The sequence below is a fragment of the Thermobia domestica genome, chromosome 11, assembly GCF_964235325.1.
Source record: "Thermobia domestica chromosome 11, izTheDome1.hap1.1, whole genome shotgun sequence".
Classification (NCBI taxonomy): domain Eukaryota; kingdom Metazoa; phylum Arthropoda; class Insecta; order Zygentoma; family Lepismatidae; genus Thermobia; species Thermobia domestica.
The window spans coordinates 115,262,081-115,285,712 of record NC_137464.1 but is presented as its reverse complement, the minus strand read 5'-3'; the positions used below and the strand labels follow the sequence as shown (position 1 = coordinate 115,285,712).

Genomic DNA, 23,632 nt, shown 5'->3' with positions numbered 1-23,632 from the left:
TGGAAAGTGAGGGAAGTTAAAGAGCTTAAGTTCTGTGTTTATTTTGGCGAGGTGGTGATGGTGGGCTTAGGTGGGACTTTCAGAAATGGAATTCTTACAATAAGTAAAACATTTTCTATAATTTAATCACCAGTGAATAGATGTTTCAGAGATTGAGAAAATGAGATTATGGCCCTGGTAAATGTAAACTTCTGTTCACAGAAACGTAAACTGCCTCACAGAGATTAAGTCCAAAAACCTGAATCTAGATTATTACGTCCCTTGGCTCTGCTTACAAGTGAAATCTTTCTCCTTCATTCTGTTATGGTGTAACATGCTTATTCTTTAATAGATATAACCCATCTGCATATTCCTGCCAAATAGATATACAATGTAGAAGACAATCAAAATATGACAAAAATAAGTAAATAAATAAAAAAGTCAAAAACTGTCATGCAACATCGTAGCAGTTTCAAGGCTGTACAAGGTACACTGTCAACAGGACAAACAGTAACAGCAACAAACGAAGGGGAATCAGTCATGCGTTCTTGATGTGGTAAATAGCGTCATGAAGCTGTGTCTATCATTGTTCAATTCGGCATGAATTAAAATCATGTCTGGAAAAAGTACTTCATTTATTTATATTTATAAAGAATTTGCGTTTTATTGACAAGCAGCATCCATGTATGAGTGTAAGAAATTTATTACACAGTGGATAATATAGAACATTAGAACATATATATTAAACAAAATCTCAACTCTCTCCTTTTGTCTCTAATGTATACTTTTAAACAGAAAGCGGGGCCGCGGTGGCTCAGTAGTAGAACGTTTATCTTTGGTGCATGGGGTCCTTGGTTCGATTGCATCTCACACCAAGTGAGCTTTGTGGTGGACAAACACCGTGTACGTGGGTTTTCTCGATGTTTTCTCGTTTCCTCCCACTATCTTCATTCCACTATTTAATTTCTCACAGTCAGTCTCCTTTAGTCTAGCCGGCATAAACGCGGGACGTAAAACTTAGATTTCATTTCATTTTTTTTCTTAAGTAGCAATGTCGAAACAAGTTCATGCTAGAAACTTATTCTTAAGTATTTCGCGAATGGGAAATAATCGTAGAAGAGAATAAATAGCCATAAATTATATTAATATTAGCAGAAGCGTCCGTTCTGAGCATGGAAAGAATGATGTGTGATGAATATAAAACCGGAAATATGAATATTGAAGAAACTCTCCCCTTTTTACCCTTAAGATTCAAATTTTTTGGGAACACTGAAGCATGTATTTTTAATAAACATATTGTGTACCGAAGAGCGTATGCCCATATTAGACAAATCTCCATACTGGAAACTTTCTGGTTAAAGAAAGAAAACTCTGAGTAATTTGTCTCCCTTTCCTGTTTTAGGAGCGAAGTTCTCGAAACATGTATTCCCTTACTTTTAATTAAGAGTTTTCGAGTTATCAGATGTGTCTGGTATGTTGGAAAAAGATAAAATGCTTGTACCTGAACTTGTACTTTTTAAAGCATTTGCTTCAAAAATAAAACCTTTCTCTGCTGGATTTCAGGTTGACCCTCCTCTGAGTCCATTTTTACAACTCTTTGTCGATATGATACTTTTGATGCAAAATAAGTTGGTTAAGTTTATTTAGTAAGACTATCCATGGCTTTGGATTGATTATTTTAACAAAAGAAACTGACCAAAGCTTAAAACCCATAATTTGTAACGGTTTCGGATATCTAACATATCCTTCTTCAGACACTATCGACAATAAATGAAAATACAAACAGATATATAGTCATTGTTATGAAAAAGTTTTAAATTCTTTTAAGAGACATATATATAGTAATTGTTATACTTTTTTTAAAAAAAATTTTTTCTTCTATTTGCTGAGGCCTTCAGCCAATCCCGTAAGTCTTGTTTACTTTCCAACTAATCACGTTCCGCCATTTTTAGTTCTTATAAGGGCCTTTTTATTATTATTATTTTCTTCTTGTCTATGCTATCCAAACTTTCTTACCATAATTCATTAATAAGTAAGCCACCTGTCCAGTACATCAGTTTATCTCTTCCTACCTTCTTTATCCAGTCTGATTCTTTCCACTTCCTTATTATCATTCTTTTCTCCATCTCCAATACTTCCGTCTTATCCCAATTAATTCCGTGATTCGTCTCCTTAACATGTCTGTATATGGCATTGGTATCTTTCTTCCTCCTAACATCATCTTCATGTTGTTTTATCCTTTCTTTCATTCTCTTTCCTGTTTCTCCTATATGACATATCGCAGTCCTCACACCATACCCTGTAGATGACTCCTTCTTTCTCAACATAATCTTTTTGGTTCTTTTTCTATTCTTCTTCTTTATTGATCTTAATAAATTTTCTCCACTCTTTCTATAAGTTCTGACCCCTCCTTTCTTCTATAAATTCTTCAGTTTCTCCGTTTCTTCTCCCATACTTTCTATACCATGCCATTTTCCACTCTTATCCTCTTCATTCTTCTTTCTCCCTCTTCCTGCGTTCTTCTTCCTTCTCTAACTCCTTCTTACGGTAACCGTTCTTCTCTAATTGTCTGTAGAATTTCTGTATGCTCTCCTTCCTTCCTTCCTCTTCGTCCTCCAGCATTTCTATTCTTATCATATTTATTATGAAATTTCTGTTTGTACTCCTATCCACGTCGTTCCTCTCATGGCAGTACACCCCCGCTGAGCACTCTTTCTGGTACCACCTCGTAACCAGCCCTTCTCCTCGTTTTATTATGGTCATGTCTAAAAAGTTTATTCTTTCAACTCCGTGTCCAAGCTTATGCCTTTTTCTTTATCTTCCACACTATCTTTGAAGTTCTCTAATTGTCTCCTAGTCCCTTTCCACAAGCCTAGAGTATCATCCACATACCTACAAAACATAATCAAGTTATTACCCCCTTCTTCTTTCACCTTTTCTCCCATTTTTTCATAATTATTTCTGCCAGTACTGGGCTCAGCCTCTAACCTATACTGATTCCTTTTCTTATTTTTACCTCTTTCTCCCCTATTATACAATAACTGTTTTCTTATAGTAAGTTTATTTATACGAATTGGTGTGGAAAATGAAGATAATCTTCCTGAAGAAAGAAGGGGAAAAAAGTTGGTTTTGCTACACATATTGTCTTCAGGACATTTCAACCAATAAGGTATTTGCAAATTTTGGATCTTCGGGACGGATTTGCAGAAAGAATCTACAGAAATTTGTTCTTAAACTTCTGCAGAATCATCTTGAGATTATAAATTGACTAGAGCTCTTTCGTCCTTTAATCTTAATGTTTCTGTAGGATCAGGAGCTGGAATGAATCGCATGAAATCTCGTTTAGCTGAGCTAGTTGAAAATAATTAGATGGCAATAGGACAGGTAGAGTTGAGGCGATTTGAAGTTGTGTTCAAATCTAAATTGTAAAACAATTATATGTCAGTATTCTAGAACTGATCAGGCTTATTTGGCTTCAGGCTAAAACAAATTTGGATGGTTCAGAGCAGGGTTGGCAAAAACAGTTTTTTTTTTTTTCAAACCCGGTTTATCTTGTTTAAATGAGCTTTTTGTTTGTTTGTTTAAATGATTTGCTCTATGTATTTATATCAATCACATATGGACAGAAATAAGTTTGTTTCGCCTTGGTGTTATTATGCAAGGTCGAGATTGTCACATAAGCTTAAAAAGCGGAATCCAAACTGCTACTCGGCTTACATCGGAGAGAAATTGACCTTCATTTGGACTCGACACCGACACTAATTGGCCGCAAATACGATGAGTCTGCCGACTCACTCACGAAGCACTCCTGATAAAAATACGTTGTACTGATCTTTACATACTTGACGCGTTCCATTTCAATTCAGGCAGGGCATGTACTGGTGGTCCAAGTCATGGATTTTGGTATTTATTATTTTATGAGTTCCTTATGGAAAATTAAGAAAACCGTATTTTTTTAATTTTCCCGAAAAAAAATTCTACTGAGATATTGCCTCCTTAAGTTCATTGTCGGTAATTACTGAAGACCAAAAAGTAGTATTCTGTACTACTTTTGACGAAGCATATCTCACAAGGGAACATCTTATATTGATAGTAACATTGCCCAATCAAACAATGCGCATTCGATAGAAGAGTGAAGAAAAGTGAGAAATCCAAAGTTTTACTGGCCGACACAAAGAAACACAGGAAATACAGAGGAAAGAAGAATCTAGAATCATGTAAAGATAGCAATGCAAAAGATACACTGTCACAGAAAGAACTTCAAAATGATTAAATAATAAAAATGACGTTTACACAACACTATAGTAAGCAAACATTGTACTCAGACATGCTCAATAACATAATATTTAATGCAGTGTTGCCAACTGAGCACAAAATGAAGTTCTGTTAAATGGCACGAAACACAAATTATAACATCTAGCAAATCTAATTATGAGTGGAACCATACTTGTGAAGTCGTGATGTACAGTGTTGTCAGCGTTTGAAGATAGGCCTTATGACTTCCTATATGAATCTCGGATGTAGACAAAATTCCAAAACAAAATACGTGAGCTACATTTTACACCTTTATTGTAATTATTACACAATATCAGGGAGACCCTCTTGGTTTACAATGTATTTTCTTTAAGTTTATCACTCTTTTCAAACGACCCTCTTCTCATGAGGGTCAACTTGCTGCGGAGCGCTTTATAAACAGCAACACTGAAAAACTGACTACCAATAATGTGTGAGGTGACACAATATTACGTGCATCAGAAAAGTGAGTCTGCTAATCAATTACAATCAAAGCGCATGCATCATTTCAGTTTTGTCTGTTGTGTTTGATACTATTCTGGTGCTCCACTTGGAGAAAACTGCTTGGACACTGTGCTTCGTCCTTTATTTTCGTACTTCGGTGGTTATATTCTTGTTTGTGGTCCCATATTTTGGTTTTAACTAGTTCGAATCGTGTACTTTATGTACTCTTTTACATTCAATATTCATATAGGCATTCATAAGGCCTATCTTCAAACGTTGGCAACACTGTACATCACGACTTACATCACAGGTATGGTTCTACTCATAAGTAGACTTGCTAGATGTTATAATTTGTCTTCCATACCATTTAACAAAACTTCATTTTGTGCTCAGTTGGCAACACTGCATTACATATTATGTTATTGAGCGTATCTGTGGGTACAGTGTTTGCTTACCATGCTGCTGTGTAAATGTCATTTTGATTAATTTAATAATTTTGAAGTTCTTTGTGTCAGTGTATCGTTTGCATTGCTATCGTCAAATGATTCTAGATCCTTCTTTCCTCTGTATCTCCTGTATTTCTGGGTGTCGACCCGTAAAGCTTTGGATTTCTCACTTTTCTTCACTCGAATGCGCATTGTTTGATTGGGCAATGTTACTATCAATATAAGATGTTCCCTTGTGAGCAACACATTAACATAAAGTAGTAATTCTTTTCTTGTCTAATAGATAATTGTATGTAGTTTGTGATATCAGAAGATTACTCCCATGTCTTGTATACAGGGTGTCCAAAAATTGTGGCAACTTTGGAAAAAATTAAGAAAATTGCACGATTTCGGAATTTTTCCCCCTGTTTTCCGTAACAAAATATATATTTGTTATTTACAATTTTGAGTAGGCATGGCTAGGCTCTTTAATGCAAAAATACTTTAAAGAATTTGTGACTGTTATTTTGGAAGAAACTACAATGAAACTTTGGTTGTTTTCGCAAAGTCCGCCATATTTGAACGCCATTTTCTTAGAAAACGTATTTTCAAAAAAATAATTTTGCAGTATAAATGAGCTATGTATGTGTTCTAAAAGCTCACCTAGTCTTATGTTCGACCACGCACTGGTTTAGATTTTATGGCTAGAAGTTTCTTCCGAAAAATTGTTCACGACACAAGTCGCGGGATTTGAAATTTGACGGAAAATGATGCTTCGATCGCCGATAATTCATTTCTCTCCTTTGCGAAATTTGCAGAAAGTGTGCTGATACATTAGTTACCATCTTTAATCTCGTCGTCGCCCTTCTCCTCTTTCTCATAATAATAATATAGTAATAAATTGCTATTAGCAGTAGTAGTAGTAGGAGGTAGTGTTCTCATGCAGGAGGCCATGTATTCGAACCTAGAGGTTTCCAATCCTTACATGTTTTCCAGTTGTTAACTACACCAGTCGAATGCCGATATGGTACCTTGAAACGAATTCCTGATATACTTCTTTGCAACATTTTTCGTAACTCCGTCGTATGCTGAAAGATCATAAATAAAATAATAATAATTATATTGCGTGACCAAGTCTGTAACGCGCTCGGTTTCGGTTCGAGCAGTACCGGGTTCGATTCCCGGCTGCTCAAAAATTTCGGTGTTGACCCTGTATCGTAAGGACAACTGGGGATCTATCTGAATATAAAGGTAGCGAACTCTGGTCTGGAAAGTTAGATTATACAGGTGTGGGAGCCGAGGCGGTGACCACGTCTCAACCATACGAAAAGCTGTCTGGCCGGCTTAAGTTCTTCGGAGCTTCGTGCTATGGAGTTGTTATTGTTGTTATACTCCCACTGACTCTAGTGTTGCACAGACAAGCGGAGGCCACCACTTCTGTGCAACATGCTTCAATTGAAATATAAATTATGCAGTATTGTGTCCCCTTATTAACGAAATCGGGATTTTTTCTAATGTTAATCACTGGTTTTGACTGTAACTATTGGGAAATTCCCGAAATCCTAAAGAAAACGCTTCGTCTTGTAGACGCATTTTCAAGTAGATCATTTCGAGTGTGCTGTAGGTAATTAGTTTTGCTGCTCATTCACTTCTCATTGTAATTTTTGTAGTGCCTTCGAATGTTAACTGAATACGTTCTTAAGGTTCGCATTTTGAAGAACTTGTATTTTCGACTATACGGGCTTTTAAAATTTAAAGTAAGACTGAAATTTTCATTAATTTACGTAATCGTGAGAACATGTTGTAAACATGTACAGTGTGGCTAGGACACAGCATGTGCTTTGCAGAATTATAACTTCAGTCTCTCTCGTGCATATGATTGTGTTGGGCGTTCATGGCCTGTGAAACTACGTCGTTGCCTAAAAGAAAGAAGTGACCGTTTCAGTGAAGATATTGGGTGCATTATGTCGAAGTGGCTAAATAGCTTCTATACTTTTGCAAACATATGTATTCAGACAATCGTTTTTACGCTGTTAACCGATTCTATTTTTATCGTAAATCTTCATAATGAGTACGTTTACAGAATCTCGTGTGAAGTGTACGGACTACACAAAACGGCACAAAAAATTGATTTATCAACCAAAGTCAAGAAAGTTTCGTTCTGTTGGCGAGTTAGTGTAATTCAACGATGTCATCCTCAACTTCTTACTTTGGGCTCGCAGTGTGTTAAGTATTATGCAAGTGCAGGAGAAGACCTTTCTGGATCATCCACACCAAATATTCAGCCTAGTACTCCCACGGTAATATCACCTGGTGCTGATGAGCAGAGATATGAAGATCCTGCAGCTCTCACATATTCTTTAAATTTGGCCGCACGAGTAATGGAAATAGACACTAGTCCCCCTTGTGCCACCGACAAGTCTCAAGTCACACCAACGAATGTCATATGCGTTAAAAAAAAAAAAAGTTGTAAACTGTCTCAAGAATTTGGAAAAGTTGTAGCGAAACCAGTAAGGCATGTACCGAATTAAATCTGCCATTTTTAAATTGATGTAGTACCTTTATTACTCATTGTACAAGTTTCTGTTTTACATTTGTTGAGAGCAAGTGCATTGACTTAAAGTATGCTCAAAGAAACAATGCAAAGAGTTCATGGATTGTATTCATGGCGCAGCTTCTTTAGGATTCCCTTCATGAAGATTTCGACAGACACTTTCTTGATTGTCCTGGCAGCAGCAATCCACTTTCGCTGAAACTCCTGAATGGTGGACAGTTCTGCGCGGCATTTTCAGGTCCTTCGCAATCAAACTCCACGGGTAAGAAGGATTTTGGAGCCATTTGTCGAAAACTCGTTGACGGCGATCTCTCTTATTCATTGCTGTATCTGTACCTTGTAACATGAAACAATGAAAAGTATATCAATTTCTAAGTTAATGTACGTGCTATCAATACATGTAAAACATAAACTTGTACAATGCATAATAAAGGCACTACATGAATTTAAAAACGGCAGATTTAATTCGGTACGTGCCTTAAGTCGATCTTACACCACCTAAAACCACCCCAGTCAGTCCCGTTAAGTGTTCTGCATGTGTAGTATGGGAAGAAAATATCAATAAAGCCTTTAGTGCAACATCATCTTACAATGAAAAGATACGATTGGCTACGATAATACCAACTTCCATTTCCAAGTCAAAGGCACTAGGATTATTCCCTTCCGTGACAAAATACTTAATTGACAAGTCAAAAACATTAATAAAAACCAAAGGGATTTACAGAAATCCCGACCCATATTGTGGCCATCCAACACAGTTGAAAGAGCCTTGAAGTATTATCTGTGTGACGTATTTGACTGCACCCGTCAAAGCCGAAGCAAAAGCGATGTTGTCACTGTGGTAGAAGATAATATTAGGACTGAGAAAGTTACGCGATACCTAACACGGTCAATTAAAGAAATATATAAAGTCTTTAAAAAAGAAAATGCAGAATTGAAAATGAGCCACTCAAAATTTTATAGCTGCGGCCGAAATGGGTTATACCCCAACCCTTCAGAGACTTTTGTGTTAGTCTTCTGTGCAAACTTCGAACTTGCCGTTATTGCTTTAAACAATCTGAGAAACGAAAGTAGTAGTAAAGAAGTGTTCCAGGGGCTCTTTTCACTTGTTGTATGCTCAATTGACAGTCAAAGTTGCAAGCTACAAAAATATGCCGATTGCCCTGGTATAGAAGGAATACACATCGCTTCTCTGAAATAGGAAGAATGCCTAACAGAAGAGGTTTCTAACGCAGTTTGGGAAAACAATGATCGTATAACGAAAATCGCCCCCCCTGCAAAGTTTCGTCGCGTACATTGGTGCAGTCACAGTTCTTGTGCATAGGGAAGTGAAGGAAATTCAAAGGAAAGCTGTGGCCACTGAAAAACTTAAAGTGCGTGACGATAGTAGTTATTTAGTAATGCACGTTGATTTTGCAGAAAATTGGTCTGTAATACTGCCTGGGGAAGTACAGAGTTACCACTGGCAATCAAACCAAATCTCAATTTTTACCTCAGTTATATACAGCGGCAATAAAACCCGATTCTATGCTGTTCTTAGTGACGATAAATTACATGACACTGGCCATGCTATGTACGTACTGAAAAAATTGAGGAGCACGTTAAATAGGCAAGCCAGGCAGAAATAATGAAGTTGATAGTTGTGTCCGACGGAGCAGCTAGTCACTTCATGAACAGATTTCAGTTTCAGGAGCTGAAAAATCACTGGTATAAATTTAAACAATGGCTTTTTACGGCAGCTGGGCATGAAAAAGGACCGTGTGATGCCATTGGGGGACTTGTAAAACATTTTGCTCAGCAAAAGCGCTACTGAAGTGATCAAGAATGCACAGGATTTTGTATTAACTGTGCAAAATTATGTACGTTTAATTAACCCTTTCACTGTGGAAGGCGACGGAAAAAAAATTCCCATGCGAATGTCGATTATAGTCGATGTGTTAAAATTTGTCTGTATCTTGGTTTTGTCGATTGTAGTCGCCAAAGGTTTTCTGTGTGATTTCTATTGTTTATCGAAAACAATAGAACACAAACAAAAATGAACGGTACAACTTTGGCGACTACTCTCGACAAAGCCAAGATACGGACAAACAAATTTTAACACGTCGACTATAGTCGACATTCGCATGTTAAGGAAATTTGGTTCTGTCGACAAAAGTCGACTTCCCCTGTGAAAGGGTTAAAATTATATTCTTTTGAAGTTCGGATGTGGAAGATTTTCGAAAACAGAAAGTGTCCGCGTGGCCAAAGGTTCGTCCTATTATAGGTATTCAGAAATGACAGTTTGCTTTCCCAGGACGACAAAATGTACTTATCTCGTACAGTCAATCATGATCTCCACGAACCAGAGAACATTGGAACAAAGTGTGTTGGGGATGGCTTTGTGCAGTTAAATGATATTAAGTCTGATTGCTTTGTTCTTGTCTTTATGACAATGAATGGTGGGTGGCAGAAGTTTCAGCGGTAAACTTTGAGTTTCGTGATGTAATTGTCATGTTCGTTACCGCATGGGCTTTGTGGAGGTTATAGATTTTCCCCTGAGCACATCAAGGAAGAAAATACATGTTCTATCATACTAACAAACAATTCAAAAGTCGTTAATACACCTATACCGGTAGGCAGCACGGGAAAGTCACACAAAATAAGTGTTTCTGATACTGAGGAAACCATCCGTCGGTTTTCATGGAGGACACACTAGTGATTTATCATTTTATTTTTTTTATTTATTTGTTTGCTTATAAGTATTTGTTTACATATAAACATTTGTTTGTAAGCATGCTAGCATATTATTGCATTATATACAAATTGTTCCACTGCGTTATTAATGCATGGGTGACATAGATTTTGACTCTGCAGCAGTCTTCAAGAGTCAATCTTATTTTGCGAATCAGTGGTGCCATTTTCGTTTTTCGATCAATATAATTTAACGATGATAACTAATGTATCAGCACATGTTCTGCAAACATTGCAGAGATGAGAAATTAATTATCGGCGATCGAAGAATGATCTTCCGTCAAATTTCAATATCCCGTGACTTGCCTTGTGAACACAATTTTTCGGAGGAAGCTTTTAGCCATAAAATCTAAACCAGTGCGTGGTCGAACATAAGACTTGGTGAGCTTTTAGAACAGATACATAAGACTTGATGAGCTCATTTATATTGGAAAATTATTTTTTTTGAAAATACGTTTTCTAAGAAAATGGCGTTCAAATATGGCGGACTTTGCGAAAAAAACCAAATTTTCGTAGTTACTTCCAAAATAAATGTCACAAATTCTTTAAAGTATTTTTGCGTTAAAGAGCCTAGCCATGCCTACTCAAAGTTGTAAACAACAAGTATATATTTTGTTACGGAAAAGAGGGGAAAAATTCCGAAATTGTGTAATTTTCGAATTTTTTTGGACACCCTGTATACAAGACATGGGAGTAATCTTCTGATATCACAAACTACACACAATTATCAGTTAGACAAAAAAAAAAAAAAAAAAAAAGCCACTCCTACATTCTGGTTATAGTTTATTTTGATTGGCCGCCAAGGCAATTATAATGAACCTAACTGATTTGAATAATTTATAACAGTATTAAGGTTTTAATATGCTAAGGCAATGGACTTTCGAAATTATATTTTTTCTTTTAGTTACATGACTGTGTCCAGAATGGAGGAATGAGAACGAGTCGTTTTCAATCAAAAGAATGATACGAAATTACCTTTTCTAAGGTAACTTCATGCCATTGTTTGTTTGTGGAACCAGAAATTCGAAGTTAGCAGTGGTCTGGTGTTTGGTCGATTCATACTCAATTATTGGAAATAATTGAATATGGATCGGCACCCTTCTTGGTAAACTGAAAATTGATATGAATGTACTAATCATATTTAAGTAGTAAATTCCTAATAAAATGGTACTGTTAAATTACCATATTCATTATTTCCTTCTTCATAATAATGCACCACCTCATGTTTTATCCATTAGGCTTCCGATGGTAACTCTGTTATATGTTGATACTAGCTAAAATACCCGTTCTTCGCACGCGGGAATTGAAAAGTTAAACTCGCAACGGTTATCATTTTCTAGTAATCCTAAACGGTGGCATGCTTCTCTGTACGTTTCACATACATATCCATCGATTTTTTTTTTTTTAAATCTATGAAACATGTTTGTCCACGAATTTACCTTTTACCTTTAGCAATTTACTTTTCCTTGATCCGATCTTATATTTTAAAAGTTTCCCTGGCATATATTTAATTTCCAATTTATAGAGGGTAATTAATTATAAATGTATTTTCCTTGTGCGAAGAACGGGCATTTTAGGTACTTTGTGATAATTCTGAAACCATCATTGTTGTTTCAACGATGTCTGAAGACATTATATATTCTTCTTTTAAACAAACTTAAAAATAAATATAATGGAAAAGACTCCTGTTAACTTTCTTTGGTGTTATTTGAGCACACTGGTGCCAAAGAGCATTTAGTAATTTGAATATAAAACTGACATGTATTTAACTTACACAAGAGTCAATGAACGTCCCAAAAAAATTGTTTCTCAGTAATCAATAATTATACTTAATTATGCTTCTGAATAAGTAATTCTTACCGTAACTCTGAAACACGTTTCTTTGTGGAGATAGTGTCGCTATTCCATAGAGACTCTTGTGTTGGCGCATGGCAATACTCAATCTGGAACAAGTAAACTTCAGGGATGCCACAGAGATAATTGTGTTTAGATATGGGAGGCAGCCTTTAGTAGACGTAGGAGTAGTAGTACAAATAGTAATAGTAGTAGTTGGTAGTAATTAGTAGTAGCAATAGTAATAGTAGAACAGATGGTAGTTGGTAGTAGTACAAACAGTAGTAGTAGTAAGTAGTGCTAGTAGTAGCTTGGATTCGGTTAGATTAGGTTAAGATAAGTTCTGTTGTCTGGCTCCCATCATCTAGGCATAACCCCACCATTTTCCTTTCAAAACATTAAATAGGTTGAGAAGAACCTGAGCATAATGATAATGATACCTGTAAACTTTAATTAAAATGACCCCGTATTCTTAATGTGTACCTTTCTAATGGTGCACATTCTAGAACATTCTATAGGAAAATAATATAACATGCTGGCACATTCTACAATAATTTCGAACATTCTGGAACATTCTACAGCATCCTGGATCATTCTAGAAAATTCTAGAACATTCTCGAATCTTTGGGAAACTTCTATAACAGTCTGTAACATTTTCCAATATTGTTAATAATTCTAGAACATTCTGGAATATTCGATCAATAATATTTGTAGAAAGAAAAGCAACATTGAAATTGAAAATAAAGAAATGCACGCATTGTCGTTAAAATTTAATCCTTTTTTTTTTTTTTTTTTTTTTTTTTTTTTTTTTTTTTTTAGCACAGTAACACCGTTACTATGGCGTTACACCGTTTTCTCCCTCTAGGACCCAAACCGAAACCTTCTTCATGGATGGGAGATACAGGGCTACAATACCATATAACTCCCATGGGGCTCCGGGTCTTGTTTTCGGAACCTTTGTGGCACGCACGGACAAACCACACTTACTTTTATTATATATATTGATTTGTGACGGTTTATTGTTATAACGATCGCAAGAATGTAAATATATATCAGCATTCAGCTACACACATTGAATATGATCTTTATGGACTTCCAAGTTTAAAGTTCTGTTGAATTGTCATATATTACTAGTATCACACCAAAACTACCTTATCACATATTCCTAAGTTATACTAAACATGAAAATCAAAGGTCAGGTACTACCCACTACTAATACAAGTTGAATCAAATAACTCAATTCCACAAAACATTTTAATAAATGAAATGTTCATTTTAACGTACAGAAAGAGGTTGAAAGAAAGAAAATATATCTGTATAACAGAATATAATAAAGTTCAAGAATAAAATTTATTTTTTTTTATCCGCAAAACAGATTTAACTAACGAGTTTCAAAAGATGGTATTACATTTGAGATTAATAAAATATCTAACACATCAGTAACCAAATTATTATATTACACATTTTAGGAAGTTACATAGCGTTCGAGTATGTGAAGTTTTAATAAGCATGTCTAGAAAACAAAATTTCTTAGCTGCACTGATAGTGCGGCATTACGATCGATACTATTCGAGGGACGGTTGATAATAAAACGTCCAATAGTAAACCACGTTTGTTGAGATACTTGAAAGAAAGTTTTAAATTAGCGAAGTAACAAAAATATAATAAAAGAAAATCCTTGAAGAAATTAGAATTAATTAGAACTTTGAGTCTCTTCGCTCACATCCAATTAGATCTTAAATCGTTTGATTAAAAAAAAAATCTATATTGAGTCCTATCTCGATTAGATTGTAGTTTAAAATTTCACTAAGAGTACACAGCACACTTTCATAAATATATATATATATATATTTCACTGCTTCTGATCAGCGCTCCAACTGATCTACTTAAAGGAACTCTATCGGTTTACTCATTTAATATGCATTATAACTAAAGAATTGAGTTTCCTCCGGGAATAGCACATTTAGTCATTATTAGGAACTTTCAAGTGGTCGGTTGTAGTCTATGAATTGACAAACATTTCTGGAAAACTGCATGGTGATGTGTTTTTGTTAATTGATGATGCTCGTGAAGATATGTGTTGATCAATTATAACTTTGATTTCACTAAGTTAGAAAGATATAATTTGGTATTCCTGAGTGCTTGGTTTAGACTTTTACTAGCCACCACTGATTTTGAAATCACTTTCACTGAGAAGTCGATGCATAACTATGTCTCTTCACCCAAATTTACAAATTTTAACAGTATTGAATGTTGCCTATAAACAAACATTGTACTGTGAATTGTATTATAATGAGCAAATATACATATATCAAACAAAATATGGCTAGCACCCCGAATGGCAATTCGAACAATCTGCTGGTAGGTAGGGACTCGACGAAAATCATGTAGAATCGGAAAATACAGGGCTAACTTTACATTTCTTTACTTATTTCAAATATTTCGTAATGATTAATTATGTATGTTTCATCGTAACATTATAATTCCCTGTAATCATATAACCTATCACAATTCAGTTTTACTTTTCAACCTTTTTTCACACATTACGGTCCCCACTACATACGACATAGAATGCCCTTCGGTGTTAGGAAGCTTTATTTTATTATGTATCTTAAAACATGACTTCGCGTGAATAAAATCATTAAAACAGGCTGTTTCATTAATAGGTAATTGAGGAAAAAAAAGTATTTCTAAGATAAAACTATTTTTTTCTCTGAAAACATTCAAATGTATCACCAACTGTAAAAAATATGACGAGAGATAACAAAATCAGGATGTATATAGTGATTCTTCCTATACAGAATGGGTATTTGTACTCTGCTCAACGAGAAAATATAATGTCAGTTAAGTTATGTTGCAGGGAACCGGAAAAATAAAAAAAATCACGTGTATTGAATAACCCAGCTCGCTACAATCCAGAAATACGACCGAAGATAGGCCCGAAAACGTAGTCACTGAGTATATATATACATACCATGACATACATGACATACCAACGTACAAGCAGCTAGAAAGATGCTAACGACCACTACGAATTGATACTCAAACTTTTATGTCTATATATTAATATGATTGAGGAAAATGGAGGAAGGTGAGCGGTTACGGTTACGACCGATGTACATCGGGGGAATAGTTTGTCTGCTTGATTTTGAAATATTCGAAACAAACAAACAAAAACAAAAGAAAAAAAAATCGTGGTAGTTTTAAATGTCCGTAGAAGACAGGAAAATAGTAAAGCACTGACTCCAATCCAAGAAAATAAGTCATCCACTTGAAATAATGTTTAAACTTAAGGGGTAAAATATTTCCTTGCCGTTGGGCAGTAAGAAATACTTAGGTGTAAATTATAACTTTCATGAAACAGTTTTAGTTGAAATACTAACCGCATCAGTGAAATGCTATCATTCAGTTATGCGTAAACAACGTAGTAGGGTAAAAAAAAAAAAAAAAAAAAAAAAAAAGTCCATATACATGAAGTGTATATACTGATGAGAAACTACTTTGTGCCTATATCTGAACAATAAGCAGTTGTTCCATTACGAAAGTTCACTATTATGCTGTTGGTTTCTATATAAAGTCTAATTTTCCTTTACTGCAACTTCTAACCTAATCCAACCAAAAACTTTTCGCTCCCAACACGTACCAAATTGTTCAATTTCGTCACCAGCAAATACAGCTATCAAAAGACGTCGAAATATCACACGCACTCATCATTATGCATGTACTTACATTAACCGTGGCCTATACTCAAATAAAATAACATGGGGCCATTTATCAATATTCTTATAAATTATCAATAATGTCGCGCCAAGACATTTTAATGTCTAAAATCTCTTTCTCGTCAATAAATTAGTTGTATTTATCATTATATTACATTATAGCCACAACACAGGCAAACACAATTTGACTTTATTCACTTTCACGCACGTGGACCCCTTGCATAACATTCCGCCCGAAACTATACTCTTATTTTCCTAAAATAAATATATATGTGAGTAAATGTTAGCCAGGTAAGTAACATGACTAACATTTACAACACTAAAACACGCACTCACTTTTCCGCAGTTTTGAAACAACTGGATTTGCTAGCGTCTCTTTGTTAAATTTTATAACGAGTTTATACTTTTTACTTCTACTCAATTTCCTTTACTAAAACACTCCCGACATGTTGAGATTAAATCCCTGCATTAAATCAACAACAGCATATCAAGATGAAGAACTTCATAATTCAAACTAACCCAAGACCACCTTGTTTTAAAGCGTATAACGACTTCATATCATCAGCTACTAAAATCGTCTTCACAACCTAAATTTACTTTGTATGTTGCAATGTAATCTGAGTATGTAACTACTTCTACAGTGGTATTCCCTGAGCAACCGGTAACGAAGATCTGTCATAATTTTTAATTAAATTTCTTTCACTATCATTTGTAAACATTATATTACTGGGAGCTGGCTTTAATGCGAGGAAGAAACGGTCACTCGATGGTCCTGGGCAGGGTTGCCAGTGCGCTGTAAAAAAAAAAAATCACCTAATACTCACTTAATTCAAAGAGTTTATGCGAACTGTGCAATCCCTACCGAAAGATTTTTTTTTTTAATTGCATAAGCAGTTACCGTATTTGAATACATTTTGCATATTACTCACCTTCTATATTTTATAACCACCCGCGTGGCGGAACGGTCTAGCATTTTAGTCTTCAATTGCAACATAAAGGGTCAATTCCACTGGGCATAGTTGAATGCGATGGTTCAAATCCCGCTTTATGCAAGAAAAATGTAGGTCCTACATTTAGAAGCTTCTAAGCTTGTTTAGAGCGTTAATTCTTATTAGTATAATAATAACAATAATAATAATAAATATTAATTCTTATTAATAATTATTATGTCTAAGAATATTCCGCTCTTTCGAAGAAATTTTGTTGGCTCTAAAAATAGCATTGTCTTTGTATAATACATTTATTTACAATCTAATTACAGAGCTTATACATAACACTTGAAATATGTAAATTATATACATAATTTACTATTAACAATTTAGAAATGCAATGAAGAATATACCGGTATGTGTTACGTTTAAGTTCGATTAATCATTATCACTAGAGACCAGCCGCCTTATTCAGAGTCGTTTTCACGTTATATTAGCGTCATACTAAAGGACTAACTACTGCAGGAAACATATATTAGTCTACCTCTTTAGCATGGCACTAATAACGCGTCACAACGACTCTGCATAAGGCCCCAGATGTTTAGGCATTAAAATCCTGGAAAATAGGTGGGCAAATAGGCACTTAAAATTTACAAAATAGGCATAAAATGTAACAGAAAACAATGAAGATAAATACTCAATACAATTTTTAAAAAATAAGTCATAAATAATATTCAAAGAATATAGAAAGGTGTATACGTGGACACACACAAATTAGACTGTGATAACAGATGCTTCAGTTTTTTTCTCCCTCGCTTCTTCGTCGCATTGCACTATGACCTTCCTTATTACTTCTCTAGCTTCGCTGTGTATAGTTTGCCCTCTCTTACGCTTTGAAGCCATTGTCAAATGAATAATAAGCAATAAAACCGCAACCACAACAACACCCAACAAGTAATCAACTAACTCTTCAGAATGACATTCATGTGAAATTTTTTACGACTGGCAACGCTGACATATAGGAGGAGAGTAAGGGAGTGTCGCAAGAGTTAGGGAGAAAAAATGTTGAAAATTTTCCCCCTCTACCTCAGCCCTTGCTGGTAAACAAGCTAGCTCCACAAATAATTTATTCTGGCGAAATATGGATATTATTAAAACATAACGTAATTGATACGGCATATTTTTGAAACAAAATTAAACCTATTTTCTAAATTTACTTAAAATTCTGTATAATATCGATTCTCCCTAGTGGGATGGTCGAAATTGAATCCCGGGCACATATTTCTTCTACTAAAGACAAAACAGTAACATTAAGTGAAAGCTAACAAATGACATCCCAGTCGGAACAGTAGGCAACGATCATACATACCTTGTACTCAACAATAAATTGGGTGCCACGGACTAAATTGAATTTACGGAAATTATTGAAAACACTCCTCATTGAAAAGAAATGAGGTTAAACAATACAAAAACTCTAATAAATACAGCATATCATTGACCTGACCTTGACCATTACTACTACTAAATCACAGAATATATATTAAATTAAAAATCAGCACTTACACATTTTCCGGTGTGATACGTTAGCTGTTCTGGAAATATCTTACTGTGGATTGTTAATTCTGACATTCTGACATATCACTGTTGACTATGCAATGGTCTATTGCTACGTTGAGTGGAGGGGGAATGTTGAAAAAAATATTTAAAATTTTAGGACATCTGCAGAGACCAATCAAGGATCTTTGGCAGATGCCTCGCCTAAAGAACTACATTTTTGAACCCTGGTGGGCCACTCTTGTCTAACCTAACATTATGTTCATGTTTACAACAGAATATTTTCCCGGGGCGGCCATAATAACAAGAGAAAAAATCTAAGTTATTCAAAATAAGAATGGACAAACTTCGTTAGTATTAATCGGGTAAAGGCATATGCAATAAATTTTCAAAATTTCTTTTCACTACTGGAAAATCCTAAATTTCTGATTTCGTGGTGGATAATTCCAGTTACTGCAAACATGGCTGCCCATATGACCATTGTTGTTTCTTTTGATGCTTAATTTGTTATTCAATTTGAAAGTTTTGATGCCGGCCTAATTTACTTAATTATTCTTATTTCTTATTTATTTCATACCTCTGTTATTTTTCTTAGTTCTTAAGATGGAACACTATGCATATGTTTATTTAATTTATTTTTCCTCACATTAGTTAGCCCTTCCGTGCTCACACAGGTTCTTTAAGATTATGACGCTAACATGACAGGTTTTAGAGGTCTTTTAGACTATCATCCTATTTGTTTTAGACAAAAGGCATATAGGACCTATAACAATCGAGTTAGAGATGGAGAGGGATAGAAGAGAACTACAGGGAACCGTTCTACCGCCTCCCATTGGATGAAATGGTCCCTAATTTTTAAAATGTATTTCCTTTCTTTCCTGTGATTTATATAATTTGTTTATAGCCATTTATTTTATTTAAATAGGAATTTTAATGTGTAAACTAAAGAGATGAGAGTAAAATAACGTGGTCATTGCACAAGCAGTGGCGGAGAAAGAATTTAAAAAGGGGGATAAATTTTCTATCAAATGTAACAAAGATATAGAAAGAATTATGTATACCAGTAATTGTAATATTGTTTTCGATTATTACAAGAATTACTTCATGTTAATTTTTTGCCGAGATATGCTTCGTCAAAAATAGTACAGAATACTACTTTTTCGTCTTCAGTAATTACCGACAATGAACTTGAGGAGACAATATCTCAGTAGAATTTTTTTTTCAGGAAAATAAAAAAAAATATGGGTTTCTTAATTTTCCATGAGCTCATAAAAAAAAAAATACCAAAATCCATGACTTCACCGGTACATTCTTCTCTTAAACTGCCTGAATTAAGATGGAGCGCATCACTTGTAATATAATCGTCAAGAGTCATTTCAGAGGGACGGAAAGATAAACAGTTGCATAAATGAAACCATTGTGTATATATAAATCGGGAAACTCTCGCCTTAGTTATTGAGAAAATCCCGTTATTGCTTGGTATGTAAAATTTTAAGGTAAACAACGGCGCCGACTTTCCAAAATTGATGTGAGTGCATATCAATGGCGGACAATGTTATAGGCCTATGTTTTCAGGAGTCTCGATATCTTTTGATTGATTTCCCTTTAGTTAAAATCTTGTATGAACGCTGACATAAAGGGCTGTGTTCGATTCCATTCAAAATATAGGCCTAGTTCCATTTTTTTAAAAAAATTGTGGGGACTGCCTTTGACTAAGCTAGAGACAGGCAAGGAAAGGGGGAGTGTTGCCTGGTTGCCTTTGCACGAACACATTTGAAACAAACAATTATATTTTAGAAGTTAGAAATTTTAACTTCCATCTCATTGTTTTAATTTATAATAATGACAATGCTTTATTTAATTTAATTTAATTTATAATGCTTATTTTTTGATAATGACAAGTGAGAAATTAATTTTATTTTGTTTCTATCAAACTAGAAATCTTGTGTGTGTGCCTATGTACTCGGTGTGCATGAAGGTAAACGTATCATAATCAGTACATTAAAACTGAGGAATTAAATTTCAAATTTAGTATGTAGATATCATTCAATAAAATTAAAACAAAGTCCAATTCAAGCTAATGTTGGAAACTACGTAAGCAGTTAAATTTCGCCAATTTCTGTCAATATGTTTGAGCAAGCTAGGTTTGTTTATAAATCAACAGGCATTCAGGCAAGCAGAAATATGCAATTTGGTCGTTTCGTATGTTTAGGCTGAACATCTTCATGTAATACAGAGGTTATCAAGGAGAAGACTTTCGCTTAAAGTAACACCCGAACCGCTACTAGGTTTACACTTGAAAGAAAAGTAGTGGTTCGACCGAGAATTGAAAATGGGACGCCTTGATTAAAAGGTGAAAAGGAGATAAAACTAATGGAGATTGTTTTATATGTGGAAATGTCACCATGAAGTTCGCACGATTTAAACCAGCCAACCCTACTTCAGAGTAAAGTGATTTAAGAATGTTGTTAAATTGGTTTTGATTTTCTCTTATGAAAATTTAAATCTGGAATGAGTATTTTCAATCAATGCAGAATATGTTGCAGATAAATTAAAAGAAGAAATTTCAATAGTATTCAGACTTGTGTATGATTTAGTAACTTCTTCGGGTTACTTTGAGAAACTATTCATAAAGAAATCGATTTATTATGCATGAATTTCTCGTATTCAGTTGGCAGAAGTAACAAATTAATGACAACAGATAGAAGAAAATAAACAATAAGAAGCTGAAAACAGAAAAACAAGATCATTTTGAACAAGCTTGAAGCTAAGAAGACTAAAATAATGGAAGACATGCGCAATATTGATGAAAAAATAAAGCGTTTCGAGAAGTGAAATGAATTACATAATAATATTGATTTTTTTCTAAAGGTGTATTGTTAATATTCCGCAACCAATTTTATGTACATACATCCACCCCTTTTTCACTATGACATTTTCTTTATGTGACGAAATTTTCATGTGATTTAAGTTTTAGGTTCAAGTTTCAAAGATGTTTAATTTCTTGCTTTGTGCAAGAATTTTTATTAAGTAAGTGTTTTGTAATTTTATAATAATAGTATGAAAACAAATACAATATATTTTATTTTTTTCTAATCGATTAGAAAAGTCTGTATGGCTAATTAGAGAAATGTTTAAAATGTTCTGGAAAACCGGGAAATGTCAGTGAAATCTTTTCCGTAATTTTTGTCACCCATCCTGATTCTACACTTTTCCCCCTATATCTTCCGTTTATTATTAAAATAAAATTGTTTTAAAAACTTTTAAAATGTTCTCATAAGTTAGTGTAGAGGAACTGGTTTCTCACACTCGTTAACGCAACCCAAAGATGCAACTTAGTATTCAGAGAGAAAATGCAACATTTTGCGTTTTTGTATCTTATCTAATCGGTATCCCAACATTGCTTAAGAATAATTTGGTTTTAACATCTTAGCCTTCGTCTGTCAACACTATCTCAATCATATCACATCGTAATTTCGATCAATCGTAATATACCGAGTCAGGACTTCTGTGAACTAATATAAGCAAAGCTCTAAGTGGGTGAGAGTTTTGATGTGTCCTACAAGAATTTTTTTTTAACATGTAGAAAAAAATGAGACCGTTAAGAGATGTAAACCTTCATTAAAATACAATTAAAAGGCAACAAAAACTTTATGTAATATACAGTTCTTGGTTGGATTTGAGTCAGCACGGAGGCTTACTTGCAGCTTAAAGTGGGATCTGAACAGCATGAGCTCCTACCGGAAATTGTATAATATATATTTTTATGTCCTCAGTATGCAATTAAAATTATTCTACGTTACTATGTGAAACTGCTCGTGTCTCTTGTATGTAAATTCTGGATATCACATTTCTTCCTTTTTCCTCCCGAAAAATCGTAGAATCTCACTTATTCTCTGAAATAATCTGGTAGCCCTACCCCAGGTGTTGGGTTAACTGTATTGATGTGATGATTCCAGAAATTAATATTGTAACTAAATATCAAAACTGAGTAATTAAAAATAATGGAATATTTTTATGTCCGTGCATCCCAGCTTCTATAATTCGAAAAGTTTGGCAGAAAAATTCCTTTGAAGCACGCAACTTGTAATGCGTGTCTTCGTTGGACTGTATATAATTCGGTAGCCTTCCATGTAGTACAAAGGAGGATTTTACTTGTGATATTCTGAACTCATATTTGGCACTAACTGATCCAGAAGGGCCATTTGGGTAGGGAGTCGTCTCCTGGACAGTGAACGTGGGTTCAAAATATGAAATAAAAGTTTTACATCGAAACCAAATAAAATTATACAATATATTAACAATAATATATTATATATGTGTAATACATATATACATTTGCAACAAATGGTATATTGTAGTTGAGTTGATTTTAGTTTAGCGTCCCTTTCAGCAGCGAGGCTATATGAGACGTGGACCTACTGATTAACGTGGAATCCGAACCACATGAGCTCCCGCCGGGAATCGAACCCGGGTCTCCCACGCCAAATGGTATATTGTAGTAACATGCGTAAGTGTAATATTACGTATACCTTCTGCTACCTGATAGACAACTATAATACTTAGATGAGAATTTCTCGCGTTTGTAAGCTAATTTTATGAAACAAGCAAATAAATGAAACGAAATACAATTTGCTTATATTTGTTCGTAGCTTTCATATATAATACGGTATAGTAATTTGGAACAGAAATAGCGACAATTCAGATTATATGTTTGAAGTACACACATTTTGGTTATGCTCTGCCAGGGTTACTTCATAAACTAGATCGATAAGAGTGAATATATATAGTATCCCGTAATGAATCAATGCTGCAAGAAGATAATTCTTGCGTGACGGAGGGGAGGAGGTGGATCTACCACTGAATCCTGAAAACTTTTTAACTCTAAAGCAATGTAATAGTATAGAGAATAACTAGTTGATACAAGTATTATCCGGTAACCTATTTGAGAATCATGTAACTAAAATATGTGTATTAACTCGTTCACTGTAATGCTGAAATTTTATCACTTCAGTACTATTTTCATATATATTTTAATATGTAATGTAAATTTTAACGTGTACTTTTTTTCCCCCACTAGGTGGTGCCTAGACGATTTTGAGATTGGAAAACCTTTGGGTCGAGGCAAGTTCGGTCGAGTTTACGTTGCTAGAGAAAAGAAGTCTAAGTATA

At 34.6% G+C, this 23,632-nt stretch overlaps 1 protein-coding gene across 1 annotated transcript in view; it reads left to right on the top strand.

Moving 5' to 3' along the window:
• LOC145664366 (aurora kinase C-like) overlaps positions 1-23,632 on the top strand; it is a gene marked incomplete in the record, with an annotated part of 71,805 nt that overhangs the window by 5,581 nt on the left and 42,592 nt on the right. Inside the window, 1 exon segment of the mRNA XM_081731009.1 lies at positions 23,541-23,632. Within this exon segment, the coding sequence (XP_081587135.1) occupies positions 23,541-23,632 (92 nt within the window).